Genomic DNA, 19,554 nt, shown 5'->3' with positions numbered 1-19,554 from the left:
TCATGGAGGAAATGTCTATTACATCTTGAAATTTCCAAAACACACAAACAGAAGTTAAGCCATCATATATAGGAATTCCTTTTGTATAGAGTTAGATATAGAGTTATTTACAACTGAAATGATTTTAGGCACAAATTGACCTATACTGTATTTTTATTAGAGAAGGTGTAGATTTTAGGTGCTGTGACTGGCCACTATTTGAATTGCCTTTTAGCTTTTTTGCTGTTTTTACAGTAAATAGTCATCCAGGGAAACAAATGAATTGACAAAAGTCCATGCAGTCTCTCAATTAATAGAGTTCATAAAAACGGCATATATAATTATACAAGAATTAGAAAAATGTTGTTTAAAGTTATGTAATTATTAATTAGTATTAGTAGGTTATTAGGTAACAGGTCATTGTTTTACATACAGTATGGCATGGACTGCTTGAAATTAAATGTCAACTATCCACATATTGCTGTTTGAGCTCTTTATTTACATTACAGAGAAATTTATTTACAGACAAAATATAAAAAAAAAATAATAATAATAAAAAAATAAAAACAGTAAAACTTATCAAACCATATTTCAAGTAATCTTATTGCTCTTTGACAAATGTCTTTGTGTAAAGAGGTGTCTAATACCATAAAAGTGAAACTGAAAATCATCTCAAACAATATAAAAAAAATATACAATAACAGATATTTTGTTGTTATCCAGTTTAAGACACAATGCTGCCTATTTCAAAAAAGTATAAAATAAGACATAGGCATCCAACACAACACAACACAACACAACACAAGCCTTGCATTCATTGGAAAAGTGCACTTGCCCAAAAATATTGAAAATCCCAGAGAGTAAGATACCAATTTGGCTGTGTGACTCCTGGCACACAAAGTTCACAAAAGCATGCCATTTCAAAAACGCACAAATAACTGACATTTTCGTCTGTTTAATACACAGTGGGTTCCTCCGTATACAACAGATCATCTTCAGTGCATAGCCTTTGGTTTTCACTGTTCACAAGACTGTATAAGCCTTTTAATTAATGCGATGAAGGCAGCTAAGACTTTGTTCACTCTACGGTGGTAAACTAAAGATCCCAGTGTCAGGTGGCAGAGGAGTGGTCTGACATCTCTGAGGCTGTGGGTGGCGCCGGAGAGAGAGAGGGGTAAGGCCGGGGCTGGTCCAGATTCACATATGTGATCTGGAGATTGATATAATGCTCCCCCTCAAGGCTGGAGTGGATCTTTTGAATGGCCTGCACAAGTATGGAGAACCCTGGTCTCCTCTCAGGCTCTGGATGCCAGCACTGTACCAGGATGGACCATCTACAATGCAAAATGTGTGTTATTATCATTAACGAAACCTAAAACGAAAACTAAATGAAGACATTTTCATAATCTGAAATAAAATCTAACATGTCCACAATTGTTTTTTAGATACACAGTGTTTTATATAATCTGAAATAACCCGCCTTCATAGAACATTAAAATGCCACTAGATGGCGATAACATTTGATGACCTTGAGAAATGGAAACATATTAGAATGATACATCATATATAAAATATAACTTTGGCAACCCAATAATACTAAAATTAAAACTAAAATTAAATTTAAATATACTGAAAGTCTAAACGGTAACACGTTACAATAAGGTTCCATTCGTTAACATTAGTTAATTCTTTAGGTATTATGAACAAACAATTAACAATATATATTTTACAGCATTTATTATTATTTTTTAAATGTTAGCTACTACAAATACAATTGTTTATTGTTAGTTCATGTTAGTTCATAGTGTATTAACTGTTAACAAATTCAACTTTAGATTTTATGTACTGTATTAGTATCTGTTCGAATTTACATCAACTAAGATAAAATAAATGCTTAAGTATTGTTCATTATTAGTTAATGTTAACAAATGAAACCTTATTGTAAAGTGTTACCAACTAAACTGAAACAATAAAACACTACAAAAATCTTGGAGGGAAAACAAACAAAAATTAAACAAAATTGAAAGGACAATTTGAAAATAACAGAAATACAATCTATCTAAAAAATAAAAAATAAACTATAATAAATTAAATTAAGCAAAATGCATAATCCATAATGCTATATTATTCTTTATTTCCTCTAAGCATCTTGCCAATTAGGAAGCAAAATGAAATCTGGGTAGTTCTACAGAGTTTTCGCATTTGTTGCTAAGTTATCACAAATAGTATATTCAATGTTTATACAATGGTGATGTAGCCAGGGCAGATATGAAAAGAATCATACAGGGAATCTAAACAGTATCGTGGCTGGCGCAGTCGACGGCCTTGTATCAGATAGGGAGTAATGTCATAAGGGTCCACATCAGGATATGGACTGGCCCCTCTAGTCATCATCTCCCACATCAGTACTCCAAACGACCACTAGAGGGAACAAAATACACAGTGTACAATATAGTCTGCATTTTGTTTACACGTATATGGCATTATGCCTCATTTTTAAAATATATTCATAAATATTTATTCTGACTTTCTGCAAGCGTGGCAATTATAACCATACATATTATCCTGACAAATTCAAGTGATTTCATAAGCATGTTGTTTTTTTACTTACCACATCTGATTTGGTAGTGAATTTCTGAGTCTGCAGGCTTTCTAATGCCATCCATTTGATTGGCAGCTTTGATTTCTTACTATCTTGGATGCTATAGTATTCCTTATCATAAACATCACGTGCCATGCCAAAATCAGCTACCTTCACTGTAAATGATTCATCCAGCCTAGGAACAGGTTTTATGACATTTGTTAGATCCTTATTTGTGCATATTCATTGCACTTCTATTCGAATACAAAAAGGCTATTGATATATGGTAAATATATCATATATGATATATATGGTATATGATATATATAAGAAAAGTCTATTGATATATCCACATCAGGATACGGACTGGCCACATATTTAAAAAATCTATATGTATATATAAGAAAAGTCTGTTGATATATTGTTTCATATTTTTTCAAAACAATTATGATAATTAAGGTTATGACATATCTATCCATATAGATAAATTAACAACAGATGGATTTGCTACTTACATGCAGTTACGTGCGGCAAGGTCCCTGTGTACAAACTTTTTGTTTGAGAGATACTCCATTCCTTTGGCAACTTGAAGACCAAAGCCAATCAGGTCTTTCATTGTAGGATTCTGAACATGAAGGACAGCTGTTATGTTACAGTATACTTAATGACAAAATAGCAGGGGGCCTGGGTAGCTCAGCGAGTACTGATACTGACTACCACCCCAGGAGTCGCGAGTTCAAATCCAGTGTGTGCTGAGTGACTCCAGCCAGGTCTCCTAAGCAACCAAATTGGCTTGGTTGCTAGGGAGGGTAGAGTCACATGGAGTAACCTCCTCTTGGTCGCTATAATGTGGTTCTCGCTCTCGGAAGGGCGCGTGGTGAGTTGTGCGTGGATGCCGCGGAGAATAGCGTGAAGCCTCCACGTACGCTATGTCTCCGCGGTAACGCGCTCAACAAGCCACGTGATAAGATGCGTGGATTGACGGTCTCAGACGCGGAGGCAACTGAGATTCATCCTCCGCCACCCGGATTGAGGCGAGTCACTACGCCACCACGAGGACTTAGAGCACATTGGGAACTGGGCATTCCGAAAAGGGGAGGAGAAAAAAAAAAAAAAAAAAAACCTTTTGACTGCATAGCACACAATACCAATTAACTGAGACGTACATATGAATAGAAATGAAGAGAGGTTATCAGAGGATTGGCAGAAGTGTATTTATGTAACTAAATAAGCAGAAAACACATTTTTCTAAGTAACATTTAAGACTGTATGAAAGGTATTTTGAAAGATGTTCAAAATACATGTGGCATGAAATGCCTGGTTACCCTCTGCTCAGAGCGGATGAAATGTCTGAGGTCTCCATGCTTCATGTAAGGCAGGACCACCAGAGGAAGCCCATCACTTGGAAGAAGAATGCCCAGAAGAGATAATACATGAGGGTGGTGGAAGGCCTTCATAAGGATCCCTTCTCTCAAAAACTGCTCCACCGCTTCCAGATCAGTGATCCCTTTTAAGAAAAGATTATAATAATAAAAGCATCTTTTCTGTTATTTTTAATTGTCCATTGGTGAAAAAATCTATGAAAGAAACAATCCACCCCAAAACACTGTAATGTCAACATGTTTTCATGAGTTTGAATATGTTCAGCACACTAAAAACAGTGTGAGTTTACTCACTGTTCAATGACTTGACAGCACAGTGGATCGCTTTGTCTTCATTATCGGTAAGATAGCCGTGATACACTGTGCCAAAATGACCTGAGAAATATTTGAGATTAGAATGTAAAATAGAACTAGACAACAATTGGATGCATATCTAAAAAGAGAGCAATATAGACAAGAATGCAACAAATCAAGATGAATGGGGGATCGTCTTAACAAGTCAACCTTTGCCAATGATCTGATCCTGCTGAATTTTGAGCTTCTTGGGTGGGATCAAAACATCCTTCACCTCCTCCAACAAGCTGGGCCGGAGGGCGGACATAGAGAACATCTGAGTGGGCATCAGAGGAACTACTGCAGAATCCATAGACCCAGCACACAGCACAGTAGAGAACGTCGTGCTTGAGCCTTGGAATGGAGAATCTGATAGACCTACAGGATGCATCATTTATGTTTAATGAAGATTGAATGCTGTTTGACTGCGAATCTGCAAAAGCACAAAATGCTCTGTGTACTCATACTTTTTTATGCCACTAGCATCACCAAACGGAATTGCAAAAACAATTATGTTTTTCCAGACGTGTTTCAAAATATGCCAATGTTGCAGTGCTTGGCTGGTTGGGATGTTCAAACTAACTTTTTTGGTGAAATCAACTTAAATTAATTTAAACGTCAATTTCACTGTCTGTATCATTGCTTTCACAAAAACAGATGTCAGGTTGTCTTACCTCTTCTGTAGTCACCATCAGGTGATCTGTCATAATGCTCCACCACAGTGCGAGCTGAACGCATGGATAGCCGAACCTCAGCAATGGCAGCTGTCAACCAAATAAAGCCCTTTAACAATGCAATGCAGCCAACACTGTGCAAAATTTGAGATGGCTTTCAAACAAATCTATAATATAACAATTATACAGCATGGATGTGAAAGAGATACATGCTGAATTAAAAACAGAAACACCAGCAGTCACAGCCTTTAAGTTGTCTAGACATCCACACTTTAAAATACTGTAGATATTAATTACTGGTCAAATTAATTTAGGATAACAATGCATTCTATATATTTTTTTCGATGGCAGAATATTGGTTTACCTTTCTTCCTCTTATGCTCTTGTGCCATGGCTACATAGGCCAGAACTGCCCCCAAAGCAACTGCAGCTATGATTCCCAGCACAATTCCCACAATGGCATTATTGTTTGCAATTACCACCAAGCCAATGTCATAAACTTCCCCATTCACCAACACCTGAGGAAAACAGTGTCAACGTGATGCAGCGTGTTACTTTAACACATTTAATGTTTAAATCTTCCACCTCTAGTTTTGAAACAGCAAGTTTTTTAGCATTTATTCTTCCATTATAAGTGCATACTTTAATTAGCAGCATGTCTCAAATGCTGTTAATAGTGCATTACTTCTACTGAGCGTGGAACATTGCATTAAATAGATTGGAACAGAGCGAACTTGTGCATATCAAAGACTAATTCAATTAATTACATTTTCCTCACCTTCACTGGTGCCCCCTTGCTGGGGATGGTCAGATTTTTGGGGATCCTGCAGGTGATCTCATTTTCCAAAACTGTAGTTTTGCAATCCACACCATTAACTGTAATGATGATATCCATGCAACCAAACACCAGGCCTAATTTTCTGTGCTGAAATAAAAAAAAACAATGTGATTAGATTATAATATACTGTATTAAATTTGGATGTCTAACGATTTGACTATTGTAATTACAAATTATTACTTTGGACCTAGATAAATGTAGTATGAGGAAATTGCATTAAATAGGCCCGGTAACAGATTTAAGAAATAAGGTACAAGAGGCTGTGCTATATTGTGAATATAGTCACTGCTAAAGGGTGCTGTTACAGGCACACTGCTCAGCCGAGACTATAATCACCAAATAGCCTGGTCTTAAGTACATTCTTGATTTTTTTTAAATGCTACACACTGTAATAAAAATGTTATGGATACAAATTGTCATTAAAGCATTATTTTATTAACCAAATTCCATTTTTCTGCTCAAGGATATAGTCCCTCACATGTAAACTAAGGTTAATAGTTGGCCTCTAAGGGTGCTGTACAGTGGTATAAATAAAAGGTTGGTGAACAGGTGTTTCACATTACAGCTATTACTATATATTGTGTATTTTCAAAATGACTGGAATACTGTATTGACAAATCAGCATCCAGGATGAGAACATTCAGTTTTATAAGAAGAAATAATATCCAACCAAAGACACGCACATGTACTGAGATTTTGTCCTGTCCTGAGCTGAGTTCAAGCACATGGCCTTCCATTTCAAATGGGATGGGCTCAGCATTAGCATGACAAGTGAAAGTTTGAGGCAGGAGTTCTTTTGCGCCATCCAGATCTACAGAGAGGATTCCCATCGACTCCTCACATATTGGGCTTGTACACTCCATCTGTGTGGGATTCCTTTGACCACCACACACCTAAGATGTAAGACAATATCCAAGTGACAGCATATCACTAAACATGGCTGTTCAAATTACAAACATTTATTGAAAAGAAGAAAGAGTCTTACGATTTGCACAGGTCTTGTGTTGTTGCCTCTGTAATTAATTATGGCCTGGGAAACAGAGTCTAGATTCTGGCCGATGATGGTAATTTTTGATCCTCTTCATTGTAGCAGGTCCCCAAAAATGCATAGAACAATTTAATCAGCATTCACATCATTATTGCATTTATGTTTAAATTTATTATTCTGAATTCAGAAGTTAAATCTGCCATGAAATGGTTTGATGAATGCAATTTTCTTTCCTCTATTTAATATTGAATTAGGAAGTTGGAGCTGAACATTTGTTCAGGCTTGTGCTTTTTCTTTTTTTTTTTATAGTCAGTAGCTTTAAGCTTTATGCCCCAGCTTAGCAAACTATTACTTGGTATTGCTAGTCAGTCGCAGGTTGTATTTCTGGACCAGGACAGTCTCATTCTAGACAGCATTTTAATTAAACAAAAAATTATATGCACCCCTGCGTGAGTGATCAATACTTTCAAATTACTTTCAAAAGACTTTCAAATTACTTTAAATTTACAATCAGACTTTCATTTTAAAATGCACATATCTGCTAAAAGTTTATTTTGTAAACTTAGGAGTACACTCACATATAGTATATGGCCTCAAAACTAAAAGACATGGACTAAACAAAACATTGATTTTGATTTCATGGGGTCTGTTGTCTGTCATGATTTTATGTGTCCCAACAAGATCTTCAAAAATGTTCAATTAGATGATAAAAACTTTCTACCAATAGTCTGTTTATTTAGCACTCCACCATTTGTGCCAAATGGCAGTTGGACAATGGAATGTAAACAAGTTTGAACTTATGCAGTCTTATTTCCGCTTAGTGTTATACACAAAACTTGTAGAGGATCATAATACACCATAGCACTGTGAAAGAACAATATCTAAGAGCAAAATGCAAAGTTTTGACTCACCTTCTAAAAGCACAACTGGGTTTCACCCCCGTCACCTCAGGATTCACCCTGTAGCTAAACATTTTTGTGGCTGAAATAGTTGATTCATCAATTACAACCTTCACATCTACTTCTGTAATATTCCCCACACCTTCAGACCTGCAAACTATAAAAGTCCCATTGCTGGAGATGCTGTGGAGAAATTACAGGAAGGAAAAAAGACAGAACACAATAGTTAATGAAGCATTTAATTGGCATTTCTATTATATTTCTAGAGCATGACTTAGCTGTTAAACATTGAATTTCATAACCTGGCACAATAACCTTTCAACAGGGCAGATTCTGTCTCCAAGCTTGACCGTTCTGCTTCCGCCAGCATCCAGGTGTTTTCCAGACAGCGTGATCAGGGTTCCTCCAATCTTAGGTCCATAGTCTGGACTGATATCTGTGATTTCTGGGATCTGATTGGAGATATGAAGCATGAAAGTGCTATATCAGTTCAAAACTGCATAATCATATCACCCTGCAGCTCTCGCCTGGTTACTGAAGCTAAGCAGGGTTGAGCCTGGTCAGTACTTGGATGGGAGACCTCCTGGGGAAAACTAAGGTTGCTGCTGGAAGAGGTTTTAGTGAGGCCAGCAAGGGTGCTCATTCTGCGGTCTATGTTGGTCCTAACGCCCAAGTATATTGACGGGGACACTATACTGTAAAAAGGCACTGTCCTTTGGATGAGATGTTAAACCAAGGTCCTGACTCTCTGTGGTCATTAAAAATCCCAGGGCACTTCTCATAAAGACTAAGGGTGTAACCCTGGTGTCCTGGCCAAGTCCCCCCATTGGCCTGTCTTGGTCATGGCCTCCTAATAATCCCCATCCATAACTTGGCTCTACTCTCTCCTCTCCACTGTTAGCTGGTGTGTGGTGAGTGTACTGGCTACTACACATTGGTGGTGTTTGAGGAGAGTCCCCTGTTCACTATGTAAAGCATTTTGAGTGTAGTATCAGAAAAGCACTATATAAATGTAACATTAATCCATTCATTCATTCATGCAATGGTATTTCCATTTTTTACTCCCATTTTATTTAATTTCTCTAAAAGTATTATCAAGAGTTTTTACATGGCTCTACAAATACTTTATTTTGATTGGACAATCACAGAATTCTGTGGCCAAATAGAGTTGTTTTTTTGTTTTTTTTGTTTTTTTAATATGGCTGCTAAACTGTATAATTAACCATTCATTTGCCAAGCAACTGTTACATAACATAGCAGTGCTAGTTTCATGTCTCTTGTAAATTATCCCTTATCAAAACCCAACACTGATTTATAATCACACTACAAGTAAAATGACATTAAATGGCCATAATTATAAAAGGTTAATTATAAGAGGTTAACTAGACTTCAAGTTAATGAAAAGGTAGGGAATGTTTCAGTCATTACCACAAAGCTGAAGCCATGCATGCTGGTCTTTCCAGAGATGGAGTATCCATTGTCCACTCTATTTTCGTCCACTTGCACTGTTATATCCACACTGTGGTTCAATTCTGACCCATCACCTTCAATCCAACACACAAGCCTGACAGAAAGATGAAAAATGATATTCATGAGTGCATGTGCCGGTATACTGTATGTGTTTGTGTTAGGATAGAATTCCATATGTCATCTAAACTGAACAGTATCGGAAAACATAAAAATATTTAAAACATATGTTTGAGTGTGTTACTCACTGAGAGCTACTGCTCTTCTCTGGTATAACAATACAGGTGTTGTTTCCCACTTTAACCTGGTGAGATATCTGGGTGATTGCAGGTCTAGAGGCTGATTGAAAGTCCCAGCCACAAAATGTGAGTTCACTTTTGCCATTTGAGGGCACTGTACTGGGGAAAAACTAAAAGAAAAGCACAATTCTATCTATAAGAGCTGCAGTATATAACATCTCATGGATATACATGGAAACTTTGGGTTACGAGTACCGCTTCCAAAACCCCTGTAACCTCACATGTATCTCCTCTATAGAGTTTCATAAAAGATCTAAATGATGTCCCAAACTGTGCTCAGATTTGCAATGATACCAAATCATGCAATCAAAAGTCACAGATTTCAATATGAACTCAAATATTTCTCACCAAATTTTTCCAAGACAAAATAATGCTTACCAGTCATTTTTTAACTCATTTATTTATATTTTTATTTCGCTTAAGGAATTTAGGACAAACATCTGAGACGATATTGTGTATTGACTCTGTCCAAATTATGCCAAATGGGGGGTGGGAAACCTGTTTGAAAACACTCACTTTTTAGCAATTCTATATGGTGATGCTGGTGGTGCAGAAAAAACACACTTCACCTTTATGTCTCCAGATATATGAAAGAGCACTCTTTGAGCAATATATTTTTCCTCTGGTAACGGCACAAAAATCTTTTTCATTGCTGTGCCTACGTATATATCATAAATTCTTTGTTATGGATATATTGGACTTTTTCCCTTGAGCTTCAAATTTCAAGTATGCAACACTAAATAGAGGTGACAATTCCCCGAAAGATTAGTTTCGCTAGGTCAATGAAGTATTAAATTATTGCCTAATAATCATTATCATCCAAAGGCTATGTGTTACCTGCGTGATAACAGGAGGGCAGGAGTTGCTACTCCACTGTTTCTCACACTGAAGCTCTTGGGAACAGACTCCACCACACCAGCCACATCCCATAAACTTGGGGGCCGCAAGGCACACAGAACAGTTGAGGAAATGGGCACAGCCTGGACCTCTGGGAGACACATTCATGAGCTGTATATATGAGGATAGAAAGAGATGGTTGTGAAGACACTTCAGTAAACACGGAAACATGTATAAGCATGAAAAATGTTTTTAAGTATGAAACCTTAAGTTCACTGTTGATGGTGAATAACTCTTTCAACTATATGAAATAAATGTGCATACACTGGTGTTATGTAAATTTTGCCGATGTACATGCCTTATTTCCAACGACAAAGAGAAGAGACTCTGAAGAACGAACGGCAGCTATGCGTGACACTCTCTGCTTGTCTTCCACAAGAGAGTAGTTGGCAAACACTACAGGGATTGACCTGCTTAAAATGACCTGAATAAGGAAGAAAATGTATTTTTTGGTATGCCACAATTCTTGAGCAATGAGTCAATACCACACATTTGCCAACAGGTCACCAGAAAACTAATATAAAATAAATAATAAAATGTGAACTTATAAGGGCAAAAATCCATTCACATTAATCATACAATATAAGGAGTTGTTCTCCTCTTCTCACAGTGCTATTACAGGATCTTTTTCATCCCCTGACATATACAAATCATTTTCAATTATATTTAAGAAAATATCTTTTGTTATGGAATTGCATTTACAGCGCCTCCAAAAAGGAATTGGACACTTAAAGTTGGTTCAATTTCATCACAAAATATTGCACCAAGTGTCATCTGCAAACAAATATTGCTAGACCTTTTCTCAGAATGTTATGCTTGAAACATGAGGCTCAGAGACAAGTGCACTTGTGCTATCTTTATTTAAAGGGGTCATGACATGCCTTTTTTAAATTATTTTAATGAGTTCCTTGAGGTTCACTTATAATATTAGTAAAGCTTTTTAAACAAAAACAGTCATATATTTGTAAAACATGATCATTTTCCACCCTCATTCTGACACTCTGCCAGAAATGTCTGTTTTGGTGCTGCTTCTCCTTTTAGACTTGACAGTAAACGCTCACTGTTATGATTGGCTCTTGGCTCTTGATTGACCTGCTATCTCCTTGCCATCTCACTGCTACTAGGCCGGCTACAGAAGTGAATAAGTAAAGTAGGCGTTAATGTGTTGTTGTGGAGGCAGTCAGATACAAATGTCTACCACAGAGTGATATCACAATGTGGATGAAGTTGAGAATGAGTCATTTTGGCAGCTTGGTTTTAACAAATGCTCTTTTTCAGTGAGGAGGAAGTTTTGAGTTCTGAAACTTACTGTATGTTTTTGTAGTAAAATTACCTCTTGTATGTCAAAAGATCAAGGAAAATTTGGTTCCTCATGTCATGACCCATTATCTAATGATATGGCATTTTAGTATAGCTTAAGTGTCCAATAGCTTGGGGCCAATGTATACTAATATGTCACTAAAAAGGACTCAAGAGTGATGCATTAGAAACCTGCAAGAGCCTTCCATGATCTGTGCCGATGTGCGCCACAGTCTTCATCGCAATGGTAGTGACCAGAATAGAAGTGAAGAGCACATCTTTAATCTGTCCATTGAAGAAGTCCACTCTGTAGTAAGGCTTGGACACCATGGTAGGGAGAGCCTGGCATGCCAAACTCTCTGGATTCTAAACAAAACAAAACAAAAACTTGCAGATTAAATACATGTTTGCTCAAATGTTAATTATTGTATTTTTAATGTATGAATTTTATTTTTTTCTGCTCAGCAAAACACATAAAAATGACAAAGTGGTAACACTTTACAATAAGGTTGTATTTGTTAACATCAGTTAACACAATAGTTAAAACAACAATGAACAATACAAAATTAAAATGAAATGCCACAAATGCTAAAATGCAAACATTACACTCAGCACTTATATACTAAGAGAACTTATTTCCTAAATATACACTGCAAGTGTACTGCCCATATGCAAAGGTCAGTGGACTGTTATCTTAAAAATCCCACCATTTCATTTTCACTTGATTGGTAAAGACTTTACAAAAAGGTTAAATTTTTCCATTTATTAACATTAGGTATCATTAAAAGACTAGTTCACCCAAAAATGAAAATTCTCTCATCATTTACTCACTCTCATGCCATCCCAGATGCATATGACTTTCTTACTTATGCAAAACACAAATAAATATTTTTAAAAGAATATCTCAGCTCTGTAGGTCCATACAATGCACGTGAATGGTGACCAAAATCTTTGAAGCTCCAAAAAGCACATCCAGATAACATAAAAGTAATCCATACGATTCCAGTGGTTTAATCCAGCATGTCTTCTAAATATAAATAGCTACACAGCTACAGAGCTGAGATGTTCTTCTAAAAATCTTTGTGTCATGCAGAAGAAAGTCATTCACAACTGGGATGCTGTAAATGTATTGTTCATTGTTGTTTGAACTATTGCGTTAACTGATGTTAACAAATACAACCTCATTGTAAAGTGTTACCACTTTATCAAATACAAATTTTACCTATTGCCCATTCCCTGTGCCAGTTTAGTTATGAAATTAAATAAATGCAACATTTACATAACATTTTCCCACTTAAAAGTCCTGTAGATCACTGGGGGATTTATTTGCACCATAGTGACAAACAAAATCACATCCACCTCAACAGCAACCCGTAGAAAAGGAAGCAACAACTTGTAAAAAGAAGGCTGTAGACACCATCTGGCAGTAAAAAAATGATTTACAGCCCCTAGAGCCTACAGACCCAGCTTGAACCCTTGCACCAAATTAGAGTTTGTGCAAAGTACATTCTGCCAATGGTTGCACTCTCTCAATAAGTAGAAAGCAAATTTACTCTATCCAGCCAGGATTTCAACAGTGGCACCTGGAAGCTCGTCTACAGTGGTCAGCTTGGGGCAAACAGTATGTTAAGCCTTTCACTGCTGTAAGAACTAATCTCTTCGTCCTTGTTAAGACATTATTTGAATTTTCCATCCCAAGTTCTGCAAGACCATTAAAATTTCCAAGTTAGGGATGATCACTTGTCACATACACTAAAACAACAAAAAATTTAATGGAAATACTTTGCACATCTGATATAATTGCTAGAAGGGCATAAACTAAATGAAATAATCAAGAAGTACTGTATAGCATGGAATGTTTATGTACAATCAACATGTAAATAATATAAAGTACATTCACTTTTTTATAACCCTACATATTTACAGAACATTGGCATCGCACATCACCTCCTTTTATATTAGACAACCCTTTCCTGTATTTCTGTTTTAAAAACACACTGCTGACGTCACTTGAATATTCCACCATGGCAAGATTGATTTATCATCTCTGGCTGGCTCATTGCCTTTTAAAATCCTGAGTGATAAAGCACAAAACTCTGATAGCAGTTAGGTATTTAATGACGTATTTTATTCATGTATGAGCATGTGGCCGCTGGTATCTGCATAACAGAATGTGACTACATGAATTCAAAAATGCAACAGAGACTTCCAAACCACATGCAATAACAGTGTATGACAAGACCTGGCTCTCACAGCTCACAGAGCGCTCCCAGCTCCACTTGTGAGTTTAAACAAATATCAAACATATGTGAGTCATTTCCTTGAACTGGCTAAAATTTCAATCACTTTTATGGTCCACTCCTTTTAAGGTACAGGTTGAGTAATATTAAATACCTTTTCACTAAAAAGAGATGGGGGAAAAGTCTTTTTAAAGAGAATTTTAAAGTGATATATAGCGAGAAACATGCAAACAATGTTGCATTTTCAGGAGGGACAAAAATCATTCATATTGTCTCTATTAAATATACAAAATACAATGTAAAAACAGTCAAAACGTGCCCATAACCCATCTATAAATGGCAAGAGATGGATGGAATCTCTGAAATAGATTGGAATATATGCTTTTCAATGACTACTTTCTTGGAGAGGATTATGAACTCACCTCATGAGGGCACATTTCATAGGGTTGGAAATGGCATAGTCCCCGTGAGAGCCGCTCTGTCCCGTCTGAGCAGCAGGACTCTACCCCCTTTTCAATGGCATTGTTCACGTAGTCTATTGGAAATGCACACAAGGCAGACTGGCTGGTAGGTTTGCCATCTTTATCTGTTTTAGAAAACACTCCATACAAGATCAGGCTATCCATCTTCTCCCCTAGTTCATCCGCCAACTCCTTGCCTGCTGTGCTAAAGTGGGCAGCTTGAACTGAGTTGTACACAACATCTCGAAAGCTCCTTCTCCTTCGTTTGGGCTCAAAGCGGCACTCTAGAACTATCTCCCTGTACATCCAAGTCTCACTATCCTTGATCGGCAGCCGCCCAAGATGGGTCTGCAACTTGGAGTTTGGTTTCAATGGGTTCTCCCACTGTACAGATAAAAAATACACATATTCTGCTGTGGAGAATGTATAGATGTAGTCAATGATAAATGTATCCTGGAATTTGGGAAGAACTGTCAAACCCTTCACTTGGCTGTCGAAACCATTCTCTGTGGCAAGTAAGCGGCGAATTGAGAGGGATTTCTTGCCATAAGAATCAGCAATTGTGCTATTTATGGTTGCTGCGGTAAAAAAGTACGTTGAAAAACCATCTTTGACCGTGCTGACTTTTGTACCCAGAGGACTAGCGACACAATCAGGACAATCCGAAGGTGAATTGGCCCTTTTATTAAAAAAACACTCTGGGTTAGAGAGTCTTTCACCTCTGTTAAGTTCAAGAGCAGTGCAGACTCCATATTGTGTGCTCCCACAGATGTAGAGGAAGTCCAGATGTTCCTGAGGCTCTAGAACAAGAACCTGGTTATCTGTATCCAGTGATGTCCCTGGTACACTCTCAACATCACAGTGACAGGTCTGACAATCTGGACTGCCAACAGGGCCAGTTCGTAATTCCCATAGTTTGGTGAGCTGACTGTCCAAAGCTTCAATCACATTTTGAGAGGCCACGTAGACCTCACCAAAATATTCATTCACTACTATGTTCTGTATGGGTTTTGTAGTTGGAAAAAAGGGAACTGAATAGGTAACAGAAAAATTCAAAGGTATTTGTGGCACTGTAGGACATGTGTTTAGGGCACATGTCAGATGTATCTGTAACCAGACATAACTTAACAAGGTCCTGGGGCTGAGGAACATCTCCACTCTTCTATATGGTCTAAAGGAGTAGTCTCTGCTCCTTAACACATGCTGAACATAACCAGGGCCTCTGAAAGAAACAAGAAATCTATGTCATCATTAAGTCATTTTTTGTTTCCATTCATTTACAGTAACCAGTCAGAGTACTTTCTGTAATGGCTACTCAATTTTATGGTTTGTCAGAGTTTCAACTCATCAGCTCATTCAAATTTTAACAGTAAGTAAATTCAAACCTATCACTGCCACTTTGATTTTACATCAAACTTTAGGGCAGCAATTAAGCTTACATTTTCTTTTTCAGTGTGTTGAAATTTTGAACAATGTGCATAAGTCACTTGTAAGAAAAGAAAAGACCTTTAAAAAAACAACAACAAAAAAAAAAACAACTGTAAATAAATAATATCCGCCAAATAGACTAGGTAGTTAAGCTACTAAAGTAAAACTAATGGTTTAAGCCTCCACAGTGCTCGAAAAATAAATTAAACATAACTGTTTGAAGGCGTTGCCATACTCTCATATTTTGGCAGATATATGTTACCATGGTAAATGAGTAGATAGAATAAAAAGATGGAATGCCTACGCAATGTCGGCACTTGAAAGAAAATGTAACACTTTACAATATTGTTCCATTTGTTAACATTAGTTTACAACATTAGTTAACATGAACTAACAATGAACAATACTTAAGCATTTATTAATCTTAGTTAATGTTAATTACAACATATAGTAATACATGTTTAAAATCAAAAGTTGTACTTGTTAACATTACTTAATGCACTATGAACTAACATGAACTACAATGAACAATAGTATTTTTATTAACTAACATTAACAAAGATTAATAAATTATGTAAAAAATATATTGTTAATTGTTAGTTTATGAAACCTAATACATTAACTAATGTTAAATGAATATTCTGGGTTCAATACAAGTTAAGCTCAATCGACGGCATTTGTGGCATAATATTGATTACCACGAAAATTAATTTTGACTCAGCCCTCTTCTTTAAAAAAAAAAAAAAAGCATAAATATGGGTTACAGTGAGGCACTTAAAATGGAAGTGAATGGGTGACAATTTTCTATGTTAAAATCTTCACTGTTTCAAAAGTATAGCCACAAGACATAAAGGATATGCCTGTAAAAAACGATAAAATCCCTTACTAACCTTTTCTATGTAAAGTTAGAGCCAATTTTACAACTTTGTTGGCATGACCATGCAATGTCAACAAACCCTAAAACCCAAAAATGACTGTAAAAATGACAATTTAAACAACTTTACAGCTCAAATAATACACACATTTTAACAGAAGTAATGCAAGTGCTTTTATAAAATTATAAGCTTCACATTTCTGTGTTTAAACCCTCAAACAATTGGCCACATTCACTTTCATTGTACAAGTACCTCACTGTAACATCGATTTTTGCTTCTTTTTTTTAAGAAAAGGAGGAATGAGTCAAAATTAATTTTTGTGGTAATCAACATTATGCCACAAATGCTGTCGATAGAGCTTAACTTGTATTAAACTCGGAATATTCCTTTAACAAATGGAACCTTATTGAAAGTGTGGCTGAAAATTCTTTCCACTGTAATTCATGTGCGTCAAAATAATCGAATCACTCCTCCAGCACAACGCTAATCAAACTTTAACCACAATTTACAACAATCGATAGACAGAGCGCTGCTGTGTCAGTCAAGGTTTAGGATAGCTTTGATTTTCGGGTTTGGCGACGTAATTTCAATGTGCAGCGATTTATCCTGTATGTATAGAAATTAAATTAAATGTGTAGTCCTATAAACGTGTACATGTTACACAAAAGTCGAAGCATTTAAAGGAGAAAGGTGTTTAAAATTTTACATTTTAAATTGTGAATGTAGAATTTACCTAATGCTCACCTGAGACGGTGGCCTTTTACCCTTTTCTCTGAAGTCATAACTGAACGAGTGAACGTGAGCGCGACGAAATCCACGCGCTGGAGTTCGAATGTCAAACTGCATTTCAAAAACTAGTAGAAAAGTACATACGTGAAAACGAAAACTCACAAGATCCAGGATTAACCGGTTTCTTCGTACGGGACAGTTTCGTCTTCTTGTATTTGCAGAAGACAGAGAGAAGGGTAATCATCCATTCACAGTACACGCCTAAAATAAAGAAGTCATAAGGAAGTCATGTTGCACAATCCTGACTTGACATAATCTCCCTGTGGGCTGAAATCAAAATTAGGGGTTGCACACTCCTTTGCTTGTTAAAACAGCATTTACGCTCGTAAAACGTTTAGATGATGCCTACTAACATCTGGATTTCACTGGCTTGCCTGTGGCTTTCATTATGGCTAATAACATTTTTGTTAAAGAAATGCAGGGAGTTCATGCAGGCTAAATTCTGTCCTGGAGGGAGGAGAAAATTCGTTATAATGATGTATAATTAAAAAGGCAGCTAATTCACACTAACAATGGTATAAATAAATAAATAAATAAATAAACAGATGTGGCACAACATTAAACTGGGAGGGAGGTAAGTGGCATGTGGCATGAAGTCAACTTGTGATGCAATTATATTTTTCCACACAAATGAATTACAAATATTCTTATCTGCCAAGGTCCTATAAAAGTCTCTTTTCACAGCTTATTCTATACTGTTTGAATTAGAGAGAGAGAGAAAAAACCAATATGAATAATTGCTTGTTGTACCAAAAACCAATGTATTCATCATTACTGGTCTGCACTGTAAAAAATGTGTTGCCAGGTATAGTAGTTAACCTAAAAATGTACATCTTGTTGTAACATCTATATTAACTGGTTTTATTCAAAAAATAGGATTTTATTTGACTGAATCAGCCTGATTTAGATAAAGTAGAAATAGATCCTTAAGGCAACAATTGCACATTTCTACTTTTTGCAGTGTAAATAGCATCTGCAAATACTGTAATTTGTTCCTGTTCGACATCATTTTATTTACATTTCTTTTATATTATTCATAAAGTATTTTTCTTTATATATGTACTTATTTGCTTGTTGAATGGCAATTGGTGATGGATAAGGTCTTATACTAAGAAAATACAGTGGTACAGATAGTCTCATTGTAAATCTTCGCAGTCATGCCACACTCTTTTAGCCAATACATGAATTAGGAAGAGTATTGAAAAAGTGTTTAAAAAATGTTGAAATTGTTACATTAGTAGTATTCCGAAGAGTTATTGTACCATATCAATCTTGGTATTATTAGTTTTACTGTAAATAATAGGATATGTGTTTACTTAAAAATCAATTATACACCGAAAAGAAAATGACAAGTACAATTTTTTTATTTTATTTTATTTCACAAATGTTTGCACACAGTTTTTCTGAGTAAATTTTAATGGTAAAAAAAAAATTAAGTAAAATGTACTTACGTTCGTGACATGTTATAAGTAAATTTAACTTAAACATTTCAGTAACTTTAACTTTTACAATGATACATGGTATTTAAATAAGTTTGGTACATTTTTAATAATCTTTTCTTACACAGAACAACCTACTAAACAGCAACCTGTCTGGCTTCAAAAGCGGACACTCTACAGAGACTGCCCTGCTGTCAGTTACTAAAGCTCTGAAACTGACAAGAGCAGCATCCAGATCATCCTGCTGGATCTGTCTGCTGATTTCGAAACAGTAAACTACCAGATTCTCCAGTCAACCTTCACAACAAAGGGTATCACAGGAACCACGCTCCACTGGTTCAAGTCTTACCTCACAGGTAGGTCTTTTAGGGTGTCTTGGAGGGGAGAGGTGTTTAAGTCTTACCAGCTAGCTACCGGGGTGCCTCAGGGTTCAGTGTTTGGACCACTCCTCTTCTCCATATACATGTCATCACTAGGATCTGTCATTCAGGCACATGGCTTTTCCTATCACTGCTATGCTGATGATACACAACTCTACCTCTCATTCAACCCTGATGATCCAGTGGTAGCAGCCCGGATCTCAGCCTGCCTAGCAGACATTTCGTGTTGGATGAAAGATCACCACCTCCAACCCAACCTTGCTAAGACAGAGCTGCGCGTGCTTCCAGCGAGCTCAGCAATTCATC

General features: G+C 36.5%; 1 protein-coding gene across 4 annotated transcripts; it reads right to left on the bottom strand.

Annotated features, from left to right (window-relative positions):
* Positions 1-467: 467 nt before the first annotated feature.
* LOC127449214 (macrophage-stimulating protein receptor-like) lies at positions 468-17,660 on the bottom strand. 4 transcript variants are annotated; one of them, XM_051712489.1, is made up of 21 exons: positions 17,514-17,660; positions 14,299-15,559; positions 11,829-12,002; positions 10,636-10,761; positions 10,278-10,448; positions 9,390-9,550; positions 9,103-9,238; positions 7,990-8,126; positions 7,687-7,857; positions 6,773-6,866; positions 6,471-6,680; positions 5,728-5,874; positions 5,314-5,467; positions 4,950-5,039; positions 4,447-4,653; positions 4,237-4,317; positions 3,886-4,067; positions 3,076-3,185; positions 2,591-2,756; positions 2,264-2,400; positions 468-1,313 (listed from the first exon to the last, which is right to left on the bottom strand). In XM_051712489.1, exons 2-21 carry the CDS (start codon positions 15,487-15,489, stop codon positions 1,091-1,093), a joined length of 4,068 nt encoding a protein of 1,355 aa, XP_051568449.1. In that variant the 5' UTR covers positions 15,490-15,559; positions 17,514-17,660; the 3' UTR covers positions 468-1,090. The 4 variants fall into 4 exon arrangements, with proteins under 4 accessions (XP_051568449.1, XP_051568450.1, XP_051568448.1 ...); XM_051712490.1 differs by having other exon boundaries at positions 17,532-17,619; XM_051712488.1 differs by having other exon boundaries at positions 17,385-17,604.
* Between the last annotated feature and the right edge of the window lie 1,894 nt (positions 17,661-19,554).

This window comes from Myxocyprinus asiaticus, chromosome 12, assembly GCF_019703515.2.
Source record: "Myxocyprinus asiaticus isolate MX2 ecotype Aquarium Trade chromosome 12, UBuf_Myxa_2, whole genome shotgun sequence".
In the NCBI taxonomy this organism is placed as follows: Eukaryota; Metazoa; Chordata; class Actinopteri; order Cypriniformes; family Catostomidae; genus Myxocyprinus; species Myxocyprinus asiaticus.
The sequence above is the reverse complement of the archived record's forward strand: the minus strand, read 5'-3'. Positions and strand labels throughout refer to the sequence as shown.

Coding starts and splice junctions, on each gene's coding strand:
- LOC127449214 (XM_051712488.1), bottom strand. CDS start 17,422: ATGACTTCAGAGAAAAGGGTAAAAGGCCACCGTCTCAG. Junction 10,762..11,828: donor ATCATGGAAGGCTCTTGCAG/GTTTCTAATGCA, acceptor TTCCTTATTCAG/GTCATTTTAAGCAGGTCAAT. Junction 2,757..3,075: donor CTTGCCGCACGTAACTGCAT/GTAAGTAGCAAA, acceptor ACCTGTTCCTAG/GCTGGATGAATCATTTACAG.